Source organism: Lepidochelys olivacea (assembly GCF_965140295.1).
Source record: "Lepidochelys olivacea isolate rLepOli2 genome assembly, chromosome: 8".
NCBI lineage: Eukaryota > Metazoa > Chordata > Testudines > Cheloniidae > Lepidochelys > Lepidochelys olivacea.
Genome location: NC_140418.1, coordinates 105,908,075 through 105,921,165, shown reverse-complemented (window position 1 = coordinate 105,921,165; position 13,091 = coordinate 105,908,075). Strand labels below are relative to the sequence as shown.

Here is a 13,091-nt window from a genome sequence, read left to right as displayed (position 1 = left end):
AGTCTGTTTTCTTGTTTCACCAAACACCAGTTGGAATCACGAAAACACCAAAAACTACTTATAAACACTGAAAATAACAGAAAAAAAATGAGAACACGAAAGAAGAAAAATTCAGAATAATTTACAAAAAAACAAAAATTACTGAGAACACCACACTAAAGTCTTTTTTTCTTTCTTTCTTTCTTTTGACCGATTGCCAGGGGAGAGCGCGAACGCAGTCCCCCACTACCACAAATTATGCAGTCGAGTTTCCCGCATTTGGGGAAATCGCAGGGGTCAGCACACCCGCAGTGCAATGGATGAGCCTCGCCCTGGGAAAACCACCTTCCTGATCATGGTGTCTCCCCTGTGGATACCTCTAAGGCAAAAATCTCCGACAGCCGTGCACATAGGCGTGCACACACCTAGAATGGAATCGGCATGAGCAAGCACTCGAAGAGCTAGTTAATAATGAGCTATTGTAGCAGCACCTAGAGGACTCAAGCAGGGTCAAGGCCTCATTCTGCTAAGTGCTATACAGACACAAAGGAAGATATGGCCCCTGCCTCAGAACTTTTAGTTGTTTGACTCTTCAGGAACACCTTATGATTGTCTAACTGCTTAGACTTTTAAATAGACTTCTTGGGTAGAGCTTCAGAGAATTGTTATAGCAGTCTCTGGGCTGACAAGGTTTAAGCGATTGGATTCCTGACAAAAGGATTCTGAATGGAAATACATGCAGCATAACTTTCAATGTACAGAGTTGGGCTCCTTTGAGGATGGTCCATTTTTAAAAAATATAGACTAAAAAAGCATCCTGTAAGGAACAGCCCTGCATTGCAAGAAGATGGATCAGATAATCCAATAGGTCATTTCCATCCAAACTTTTCTGATTAACATTGACGTTGCTCTGAGTTACTCTACCTTCAAAGCCAGAAGGCTCTTGTTTATTTCTGCCCCTTCCATGCGTGTCTGCCGATCAGCACTAGAAGTATCCGCACCTCTCTCATTTCCAGCTAAGTCTACCAAGGAAAATTTGCCATGTAGTTTCCCTCTTCTGCGTAGTATGATTTGGAAGCAGGCATGTGATCGTGAGGAGCTAGAGTTTGCAAAGGTCTGTCCAGATGTCCTGTAGCAGAGACATGGATGAAGTTTATTACAATTTTAGATGTCACAAAGCATATTTCATGCCTAGCTCCCCCAGCACTATGCAAGAACATTCATAATCTATTCACAAATGAAGTCAGTAAAAAAGTCTAGTTTATCTGCTCAGTTTTATTAACAAAAACAAAAAAAAACTCACTGTTAGACATTAATCCAATTGAATTAAAAAAATAATTCCATTATTTCCACAGCTTGATTTAATCAAGCCCTAATCCTTCTCTGCTATACTCCTTTGCAGACACTCCCATTATCTCTTCAAGAGACTCTGAAGCTGTATATGGAGGCTGTCACTAGTACTAAGGAATATTTTTGCAGACTGCATGGAGAGAAATGCTTCAGAAAGCAGTGTTACCACCAACCCCAGCTAGCAACAGGAAATACATCAACCCCTGTACCTCAGAAGTCTGACCTTGAGGTTTTGTAGTTTGAGGGTTCACGGTCAGCAATTAGAGATGTCTCAGGGTACAGAATCAGCTTTCCTAGCTAGAATGCCTCTGACTGACTACTCAGATTCTTTACAGGTATTTAATGCCTAGAATGATACCTGCCCTCTCTTGAAGCCTTATAGCTCACATTCAGTTTCCCTACCATTTTTATCCTGGAATAGACCACACCTCATGCCATATCATGTTTCCACTGTAAGATGAAACAGGTTCCTTATTTTGGTACAGTTTACCCATTGTTTAGTACCATTTACACTTGGGTACCAGACCCCTGCCACCTATCCAGTCAAGTCAGTCCAGCAGTTTACTTCTCCCAAACTGCTGCCTGATGCACTGTTGATGCTCTGAAATCCTTAAAAGGATTTTTTAAGTATATGTTCATTATTAACCCCTGGAGGATTGACAGGTCCAGATTTGGTTTGCTACAGGGCAGCGATACATGTTTTCAGCAAGTATATGATGTGATCCTAAGAATCCCTCAATGCCAGCTAGCAAAGGGCTCTCTGTTCTGTCAGCAACTCCTATCAGGCCTGACAAACCCACTACACTTAACACACTGCTTTCATAGCATTTATCCAAGAAGTGTCTTGTGCAGTATCAGATGAAAGCCGATGACACACTGGTTGTCACTATTGTTGTGAAATGTATGCACTCACTCTATATGATAAATTGTGTGAGCCTACTGATACTATGCCATAAAGTCTGTAACTAAACAAAGGGAAAAACAAATTCTCTTCCAGACAGAAGGGAAGAAAAGTCTCTGTACAATGTAAATTAAGCATGGTAAAGCTGACATAAAGGAAGCCCCATTTGCGTGCAGAGTCAACAGGAAAAACAGGCTGATGAGGAGGGGATATGAACTCAACACAGCACTAGCATACCAGAGAACAAGCAACTGGGAAGAAGTCTTATTTGGGCGGTGCATTTCAAAAGGACACATTTCAAAGATTTACTGGACTACTGAAGAAGGGAAAAGAACCCCTTTGTAGGACAAAGGAGGATTCATGAAAATCTGGACCCTGGTTATGACTGAAAACTCAGCAACTCTGTCAGAGTGAATTCTGGAGAGGACCTCTAGTTGATTAACGGTTACCCTTCCTATTCAATCAGTGTAGACTTAGGATTGCATTTGATATTTTATTTGTAACCTGATCTTAATATTCTTACTCAACTACTCATTTGAATCTCTGTTCTTTATTAAATAAACTGATTCTTTTTTGTATTATAACTACATCTCAGCGTTGTAGTATTAAGCAAAGTGTGAATCCTATATTAGATCAAACAACTGTTCCCTTTGGGAGACAGCAGACTTGGTAACTACTGTGTGTGGCCAGTGACAGGGGCCAGACACTACAGGCAGATGCTTCTGAGGTGCACCTAATAGCCTGTAAAGCAAAACAGGACTGGTAGAGTCCTGAGGAGAGCATGAATGGCTGAAAGGCTGGTTGTGTTCAAGAGCTGACACCCAGCTACCACAAGATAAACTCCCTCATGCCAGAGGTCGGAGGTAAAAAGGTGACATACAATCCTGGGCATGCCAAGGAAGTGTCACATAGGGGTGTGGATGTTTAGTATGATGGCAGATAAACTACCTTCATAACCCCACCCTCCCCTGATCTCCATTACCATCTACTGCCTGAAAAGTTCCCCTCCCACCTTTAGGGAGACAAAAACTCTTCATAACATATTACTGTAGGAAGTATTAGAGTTTGGAAAGGTTTAAAAAAAAATAGTCAATGTAAGTTGAATGTGCTTAGGGAGTTCTAGACTAAGAAAGGGTTAGGGTAGATCAATGCAGACATTCAGTGTTACACACAAGGCCTTCCCTAAAATAAATTTTGTATTGCACTTCTAGCCTCTTCAGAGTCATGACAAGACTGCTTGCTACTGAACTCTTATAAGTTGGAGGAAAAACTTCTCTAAAAACTCAACTAGTTACGAGAGGGGAGCTTCACAGAGAAGCCACCACATGGTGTGGAATCAGCAGTGCGCAACCATGCTGCCACCACTGTTTTTCAACCGTGATATGGGAAGAGCCTTCAAGAGTTCGGATGTGTTACGTGACCAGCAAATAGCATCAGACAGTCCTTGCCTCCCACTCAGAATCCTGTAGTGCACAGGTGCTGCACCACAGACATCCTGTGGTTCTGTTAACCAGACAGTTACCTTGATAGGTTTTGAATATTATGCATTAGCTAGCCATGTTTAAAACCTATTGCAAGACACCCATGTCCATGCTTTCCCATCTCTGGGATTTGGTCTACTGGCTGATTTTCTTTCTTTTCCTTAGAGTCAAGGTGCTACGGCATGTGCTTGTTATTGGGGGACAAAGTTCATTGCCCCTTATTTTAAGCCTGGTTATAGATACCCTATAAAGACTTGTAATAGGAAATAAAAGGCTGGAAAACTTTAAAAAAAAAACAAAAAACACACCACACACATTAAGGAAGCAGAAGCCCAGGGAGACAAACCTGCAGGCACTGCCCATCTCGATCATTCTGATCACGTCATCTGCACAGCTGACTTGTCTTTCTTGGAGGCCAACTACTTGGACCTGCTGCTTTCCATCCTCAAGCACTCGGAGTTTTGCCTTCTTATTCAAGAGATCAAACACCTGTATTTGAGCAAGGAGATGGAGATGCACAAGTAAAGAACCATCCCCTACACCAGGGGTTCTCAAACTGGTGGTTGGGACCGCTCAGGGGGTCTTGAGGTTACTACATTGGGGGTCGTGAGCTGTCAACCTGCACCCCAAATCCCGCTTTGCCTCCAGCATTTATAATGGTGTTAAATATATTTTAAAAAGTGTTTTTAATTTATAAAGGTGGGGGAGGAGAAAAGAGTCCACACTCAGAGGCTTGCTATGTGAAAAGGGTCACCAGTAAAAAAGTTTGAGAGCCACTGCCTACACCTATTTCACAGTTTCCTCATTTAAAGGAGAGGTACACAGCATGAATTATGCATATCCCAGACTTTCCAATTCAATACCAGAGGCACAAAGGGCCCATGTTCCAGCAAGGACATGCAGATAGCTAAATAAAATCGTACCATGTATCAAATGCATGGTCAAAATACTTAGACTAAAATCAAGACACAAGATCTCACCTTTCCATTATATATTTCAAAGAATGTCACATAGACCTCCAGGTCTTGATTCCTGTACCTGGGTTGGCTTTGAAGGAGGAAGACATCTCGTGCTGATGGGGAAAGGAAGAAAAAAACATGACCTAACCAGATTTTAGAACAACAATTTCAGCTGCCTCTGGGACTCTGCCCCTTCCAAAATTCTTCACAGCAAGGCAGTTATAGTATCTAGTAGCTGGAATGACAACTGCCCCAGCCAGATAGTAGTGGAGTTATCTGTACAAGACGACTCCTCCAAATGAAACTGATTTCAGCTGTGTCCTCATTAGGACTGAAAAAAAGAAAGGGATTATGTGAGCTTCTACTTCTCAAGTTATCAGTGAGCAATGATTTTATTTTCTGGCTTGGTTAATACAGTCAAGTTTTAACTTTGCAGAACATTGCAATCCTCTGTAGCTTTGAATCACTTGTTAAAAAACAAAAAAGCCTTAGTTGGGATTCCTAGACAAGGAAACTTTCAGGTACAGTTCAGCAAATAGAGGAAGATTCTAGTTTTGAAAGGGAGAGTTCAAAAGTAAATCCAACTCCTTCCACCACTCCCCCCGCCCCCCCCCCAAAAACAAAAAAAACCCCAAAGCTTTCCTTTATGGCCAAGCTCTTACTACTAATTTGTTAGGAACCAGCAATACCCTACACAACCAACCAACCACTCTGCCTCAGAGAGTGTGTTTTGATCTTGATTAAATTATTTTTGCTCTAATAAAAATTACTGTTAATACCATTATATACAGAAGCTATATATTGGGTAATATCTATAGTTGGTGATTTACATAACTATTGCAACTAAATTTATCACTGCTTATTGGGAACAACACATGATAATCAGGATTTATAGGAATTCTTTAAATATTTATTCATAAAGAACTTTAAAATAAAGGCCTTATGGACTTCAATAACTTCTCATACATCTATATAGTAAAGTCTTTTATGAAGGAAAAATACTATATACAACTTGGATTAGAAAACTTGAAGAGTCAACTTACATGCAAAAGCATATATCCCCTTTGAGACATTCTGAGTTTTCCCAGAGAAGTCTCCTCCCATAGTCTACAAAAAAAAGCCATTATAGAGGTACAGTCCAAGCAAGTCAGGTTATCACTCAACTGTAGTTCTAACAATATTCTAGGAAAAAAGAGTCCACATGAACAGCCTGTGATCTCAATGGACTAACTAGACATGGTGCTATGCCATGTAATTCAGGATAAAAAGCTTGATGTAATTGTGTTAAGTCATTCTGAATGTTTGGAACTAGTCAGTGTGACAACCACGTTTTTTCCAGCACCTAGGACAGTAGTTACCAAACTGTGGGTTGCGACTCCAAATTAGGGTTATCTTTCAAGTTCCCAAAAAAAGGACACTGTAGAGGGGATGCCTGTGGCCTCACTCTCGAGGTGGAAGGCAATGTCGCTCCCTGTCATTGTGTCTGGAGCAAGACTGGGATGCAGCGACAGCTGTCTGTCAGCACCTCCCTGCATCTCCCCCTTCCCAGGGCTGGAAGCCAGAGCGGGTAGGATCCAGCAGCTGCGGATGCAGCAGGAAAGATCATTCGGGACGCGGAGCCAGCTCTTTCTGAGCTGCAATGTCTACTGTGAAAAGATCCTGGATGTTTCTCCTTTTATTTGAAAAATCGGCCTGGACAAAAGGTTGAGGATCAAAAAAAGAGGAAATGTTGGGAAAACCCAGACATGGTAACCCCACTCCAAGTGCAGTCATGCCATCAGCACATGGGGTCATAGCAATCCCTAATGTGTGGAGGACACTATTTGCTCTGCACCAAGTGACTTCACAAATGTACAGTGTGTGTGAGGTCACACTGTGCAGAGGACACCATTTTGTAGCGCATGTATGTAGCACACATATACGATGCATGAGAGGTCACGCTGTGTGGAGGGCACCATTTTGCTCTACAAAATTGTGTCCTCCATGCTGTCTGGGGTCCTGGAAAGAAATAATTCATTAAAATGGGGTCATACCAGCAAGAAGTTTGGAAACCCCTGACCAGGGACAAAGGGCCCCTCTAGGTGCTATGAAATGTAAGGGGAAATCATATGAGTTCCAGCCAACTATTTATCTACAAGCGAGAATTTGGGAGCTTGGCAAAGTAACCTGGCTTCCTCTGTTCAGAGAGCAAAAAAATTGCACTCCAAGATAGCAAAATTTTCCATGTGGCACTGAAAAGGCAGAATTCACTGTGTTTCCAAACCTGGCAGAACCTTATGTTAGTGTCACTGTGACTACTATCTTGCTCATCCGTCCACGCTGCTTTCAGTTCCAACAAAACTAAGGTAGCTGCTGATGTTAATTGCTGTAACAGTTATCAACACTACACCCTCTAAAGCCTGGAACTGCAGTTATTTAATATAAACCATTAGCCTAACAAGATCCAGTATCTTAGTCTGCTAGGGCTCAATGTATAGTACAAGTCCTTCCACAAGCAGCCATCTTTTCTAGCACTAGTTCTGATCCTGGATCAGTGATCAAAAATGGGAAAAATGTAGTTTTCCTACCTATAATTTGTATCTAGGTCTCCGAGTAGAATCTACTTAGCTGAACATCACTACTGGGACAGACCTGCCCATTCCATGCTAATGGAAGTGGCCTAAGCGTTTTGCCTGTGAAATCAGACAGTGCTGCTGGACCATAGCAGCATCAAACTGATAACCAGGAAGTTTTTAGATGAAACTAAATAAACCTGATATTTTATAGGTGTAAACATTTATGAGCCCATAGGATTCAATCAGTAAGGTATATAGGGAGTGGCCACAACCAGGGATCACCACCATTATAGGAATAAAAAAAGTTGCAAAGAAAACAACTCCTTTTGCATGCCTGGGTAACATGAATGGGAAATAAGCCATAAGACAATTCCTAGGCTACTTTTTGGACCTTTATCTCCCTTAGCATCAATCTTTTACATCAGGATTAGTCATTTGTCTAATCAACTGGCACTAACCAATCAGAGGTTTGAGTTAAAACACTTTGCTACATGACCTGGGGAAAATCATTACCAAAAAACAAACACAAGGCGGTGTATTAGGCTACTCTGACAGGTGACCTGAAGGGAGAGAAATTCAGGCTTAGTTCCAGTGATTGGAAAGCTACAGGGGAAGAAAACAGGTTCCAGTTACTGAAAGTCTAGTATTGAGTATCCTGTAGGCAAAAAAATGTCCACACTTGTAAGGTCTCCCCAACCTAAAAGCTGGCGTGATGGAGGCAGTGAACCAGGACCAGAGTGTGATACCACAGAACAGCTGCAGAAAGTCTGAAGTGAAAGAGAAAAGCTTAAGATACCTAACTCACAGCAATGAAGATCTGCCCACTCCACAAGTAATATCCAGATCAGGGGGTATCCATGTGTCACGTTATTGACTTGAACCAGGACCATATAGAACATGGTTGCAACCAAGGTCCTGTAGTGGCACCAAATCTTGTAATAAGGGGGTCAAATAAGGTGTCTAAGACAAGGTTATGGTTTGATGGTTATGATTATGCTATCTGTATGCATGTATCATTTTTGTATTGGCTCTATATTGTCTGTATTTCAAACTTGTGCTATGCTTCTGGGTGACACCCCCAGACAAGTTGGTGTCAGCTCTACCTAGCCTGCTTGACGGCCCATTAAGGGCCCTCAGATATACAACTGGCCCATTCAGAGAAGGCTGACACGCCTTGTGACTCAGCAAGGTATGCAGGGACATGTCTATGGACAGAGGTTTTTCCAGGCCATGGGATGGACAGCTTGTCTTTGGAACAAAGAAAGACCACATGGCATGAGACTATAAAAAGCTGCTGCAGCTCCTCCATCTTGTCTTCAATCCTGCTTCGTACCTGTGGAGGGTCTTTGCTACACTGAAGCTTTGAACCAAGGACTGAAAGACCCCTCCCAGCTGGGGATGTTCTCCAGAGACTTGATTTGAACCTGCCGTTTATTCCATCACTGCTACAAGCCTGAACCAAGAACCTGGCCATTACTGTATGTCATTGATTCCATTTAACCAATTCTAACTCTCGTCTCTCTCTTTTTCCTTTTATGAATAAACCTTTAGATTTTCGATTCTAAAGGATTGGCAACAGCGTGATTTGTGGGTAAGATCTGATTTGTATATTGACCTGGGTCTGGGGCTTGGTCCTTTGGGATCGAGAGAAACTTTCTTTTATTAGGGTATTGGTTTTCATAACCATTTGTCCCCATAACAAGTGGCATTGGTGGTGATACTGGGAAACTGGAGTGTCTACGGGAATTGCTTGTGTGACTTGTGGTTAGCCAGTGGGGTAAAACCAAAGTCTTCCCTGTTTGGCTGGTTTGATTTGCCTTGGTGTGCATAGAAACCCCAGCCTTGGGTTGTAACTGCCCTGCTTTAAGCAATTTGTCCTGAATTGGCACTCTCAGTTGGGTCCTGCCAGAACCAGCATCATTACACCATGTATGAGAAGAGGCTTATTTTTGTAAGTGTATTAAGTATTTCTGGAAGAGTTCAGAGAGCCTTTAAAGTGTACATCTTCAAAATATGATACAAACAATCCTTACACCTCTTGAGTGCGCTAGTACCCTATTTCACAAGCTGGGGAATGAAGGCAGAGAGATTGAGACTTGCCTGAGGTTAGTGACAGAGCCAGGATTACAAGTCAGCAGTGCCTGGTCCTGGTCTTCAACCACTAAACAACATTGCCAGAGTCAGCCTCATTACTTTCTCAGCAATAAGAAAAGGAGTACTTGTGGCACCTTAGAGACTAACCAATTTATTTGAGCATGAGCAATATGAAAGGAAGCAGCTATTCGCTTGCTGAAGTTTTAATGGTTACTAACTCACCTCTTGGTAAGGTAAGTGAACTCTCTCCATTATCATTTCAAAGGACGATCAAAAACCAAGATCCAATTGCTGGATGAAAGGCTATTTACCTTAAATATCCAAATGTGCTTTAATCAGTTTATCTAAACTGAGATATTGGAGGCCTTTAGAAGACAGCCAGTCACTTACATGCGTTTTGCCGCTGCCTGTTTGGCCGTATGCAAAACATGTAGCCTTTCCACCCTCAAAGATGGTCTGTACAAGAGGCCTTGCAGTGAACCTAGGAATTTAGAAGTATAAAAAGAATAAGGCACAAAGAAAGGAGGCACTCTCCTGACTAGCCCATACTTGGCTTCAGCCATCACTATACTTCTAGAATCTTCAAATAATTCCCAGGAATACAACAAATGGCAGTGGATTCAGTAGTAAACATTAAGATCAGACAGAAACTAAGCTAAGGGCTCCTGTTAGATGTTTCACAGTCCACTGGTCTCTACCAAAACCAAATATGGTTAGCTGGATTGTAAAATATCAATCCCTTTAAACTAAGACAATCGAGATAGTAACCCTTTATGTTTTCATTCCCACCATGTTAATCCTGTGCTGCTCAGGCCCACTATGTAAGATGATACATTACCTATAAACCACTTCATTGGAAGCAGTTTCATCAAATGAAAAATCAAATCTAAATGCCTGGGTCTCGAGATATTTTGTTAGGTCCACTTTCAACTTTGGCTCATGCACCAGCAGGACACACTTGCTGGGAACTGTAATCACATCACATTCCTTCTTATGAAGTTCTGTTGATGGAAAAAAAATATTTGTAACATGAATGAGTAACGTCAAACTGGCATCTGATTCCAGGCTAAATTTTGCCAATACAGACACACACTTACCTTGCTTATTTAAAGGGCGCTTCCTTACACAAACACAGATCCTGCGCTCTTCTATCTTTAAGAGAAGGAGAGGTTACAGTGAGACTGAATACAGAGTATCACTATTCCCCCCCCACCACACCTGTGCTAAATCAGTGTTGCAGTGGAGGCTGTAAGGATACAAGGGCCTGGTCTACACTACAGCATTAGGTTGACGTAAGGCAGCTTACGTCAATCTAATTATGTCAGCGTACACAATACAGCCCTTCTCCTGCCAGCGTAAGTGCCCTACTACACCAACATAACTCCACCACCACAAGGGGCGTAGGGCTTATGTCAGTGTAGTTCAGGTGACGCAGTGTCCCTGTAAAAACTGCGTTACTTGCATCTATTGGCTGTCATTCTTGTCAATTTCATGGCTCCATACTCTGCAGCCAGGCTCCTGCCTGGTCTCTGCTCCAAGCTAGGCTGCCACCCAGGCTCCCCACAGGGAGCCACAGCTGGCTTCCTGGCTCCATTCCTTTCTGGGAATGGAGTAACCATCTGGACACTGGGTGCAGATCTCCCTGCTGGAAGCCAGGCTGCCCCCCACGGCTCCCTAACAGAAACAGGGTAGCCACAGCAGGCTCCAGGCATGGATCTCCCTGCCTGGAGCCTGGCTGCCCTCCTGGGGTTTTGGCCCCTGCTCCCTACCAGGAGCACAGCTGTGCCCAGCAGGGAGCTCCACATCCAGAGTCCTGTTAGGTACCATGCCCCTGGTGGGGAGCCAAGAGGCCTGGTGCAGCTGCCCCATTCCTTGCGTGGAGCCACGGGTGGAAAAAGAGGAAAGGGGCAGCCTGACAGGGAGCTGAGAGCCCTGAGAGCCATTGTCCCCTTAAGTCAGTGGAAGTGCTCCTGGTGAAGACGTACACCACTGACAGGAGGAGGATAGTGTGGATGTGAACCACCACAGTAATTACTGCCATGGCTGTATGTCGACCTAATGTAGGTCAACTTAAGTCTATAGGGTAGAAATGGCCAAGATCACTAATATCTCCTCCCCATCACTATTCTGTGAATACCACCAGATTTCACTCTAATTCTACTGATCAGAGCAGAGCCATTGTTGGCAGGTTATCTAAGACCATATCCTATTATTGCAGAAAGCTCACCCTGCTGCAAAGATCTATACATAGTGTGTTGGGCTAATGACAGCCTGGTCCAAAACAAATTAAAAATCCAAACAGACATGATAATTTGCAACGTTTGTAATCCATGTGCCAAATTCAGCCCCCCAGTAGCTCCCCTGATTTGAGTGGGACACACTAAGGTTGTATTTGAATGTATACGAGGGATGCAGCACCACCATTCGCTTGGTCGAAGTGGAGACCGCCGAGATTCCGATCCGGAGCGGAGTTAAGTAGGGCTGTCCCCTCAGCCCCATCATCTTTAACCTTGCCATGGAGCCGTTGCTGCGAGCAATCTCCAATGGCCCAGATGGCTTCAACCTCCACAATGAGAGGGTGAGCATCCTGGCTTACACGGATGACCTGGTCCTGACCACGAACGACCCAGAGAACCTCCAACGTATGCTAGATGCCACCAGTCAAGCTGCCGATTGGATGGGGCTTCGCTTCAACGTAAAGAAGTGCGCAACTCTCCACATCGACGGCAGCAAAAGGGACTCGGTGCAGACAACAGGGTTCCAGATCCAGGGCGAGCCCATCATCCCCCTTACAGAGGGGCAGGCGTACCAGCATCTTGGCACGCCGACGGGTTTCCGTGTCCGGCAGACACCTGAGGACACCATTCAGGAGATCTTGCACGATGCCGCCAAGATCGACGCCTCCCTGCTAGCACCATGGCAGAAGATAAACGCCCTGAACACCTTCCTGATCCTCTGCATCTCGTTTGTCCTAAGGGGATCCTCCATGGCGAAGGTACCCCTCAAAAAGGCAGACAAGATCATCCGGCAGCTGGTGAAGAAGCGGTTGTTCCTTCCCCAGAGAGCCAGCAATGAGCTGGTCTATATCGCCCACAGGCATGGCAGTGCAAATGTCCCCTACATGGGTGACCTGTGTGACATCGCGGTGATCACCCATGCCTTCCGCCTGCTGACATGTCCCGACGCTACGGTAAGGAACATTGCAGCAAACGCCTTCCAGGACGCGACAAAGAAGCAGATCGGCAGAGCCCCCTCCAACCAAGACGCTGCCAGCTTCCTGAGCGGTTCTCTGGATGGCGAATTCGGATGGGACGGGCACGACATCGCTTCACTGTGGTCCTGCACTCACAATGCCACGCATCGCCTGGGGAAGCGCATCGGCCGCCGCTGGGAGCAGTGCGAGGAGCACCAGGAGCTGGGAGTCCTGGTGCTGCAGATCAGGCCCGACAACAACACCATCGTCACCCCGAGCGCCAGGGGCATGCTGGAGAGGACTCTGAAGGCAGCCATCCACTCACTGTGCATGGAAACCCTGAAGCATAAGCCGGACCAGGGTAAAGCCTTCGAACTGACCAGCAAATGGGACACCAGCAACCACTTCCCCGCTGAGGGCAGCTTCACCCGTTTCACAACTGGCATTTCATCCACTGTACCCGGCTCAACTGCGTCCCGCTCGATGGAGCCGTCCGCCACAGGAACTGAGACAAGTGTTGCAGGAAGTGCGGCTACTCCAACGAGACCCTGTCCCACGTCCTGGGCAGCTGCAAGCCCC

The 13,091-nt window shown here is 44.5% G+C and overlaps 1 protein-coding gene across 1 annotated transcript in view; it reads right to left on the bottom strand.

Annotated features, from left to right (window-relative positions):
* Positions 1-894: 894 nt before the first annotated feature.
* Positions 895-13,091, bottom strand: part of KIF2C (kinesin family member 2C) — a gene marked incomplete at its 3' end in the record, with an annotated part of 31,776 nt that continues 19,579 nt past the window's right edge. The window contains exons 9-15 of the mRNA XM_084636641.1: positions 10,417-10,471; positions 10,158-10,320; positions 9,710-9,800; positions 5,714-5,777; positions 4,692-4,783; positions 4,058-4,200; positions 895-1,108 (exon numbers count right to left, since the gene is read on the bottom strand). Coding sequence (XP_084492767.1) covers positions 895-1,108; positions 4,058-4,200; positions 4,692-4,783; positions 5,714-5,777; positions 9,710-9,800; positions 10,158-10,320; positions 10,417-10,471 — 822 coding nt within the window. The remainder of the gene's footprint in view (positions 1,109-4,057; positions 4,201-4,691; positions 4,784-5,713; positions 5,778-9,709; positions 9,801-10,157; positions 10,321-10,416; positions 10,472-13,091) is intronic.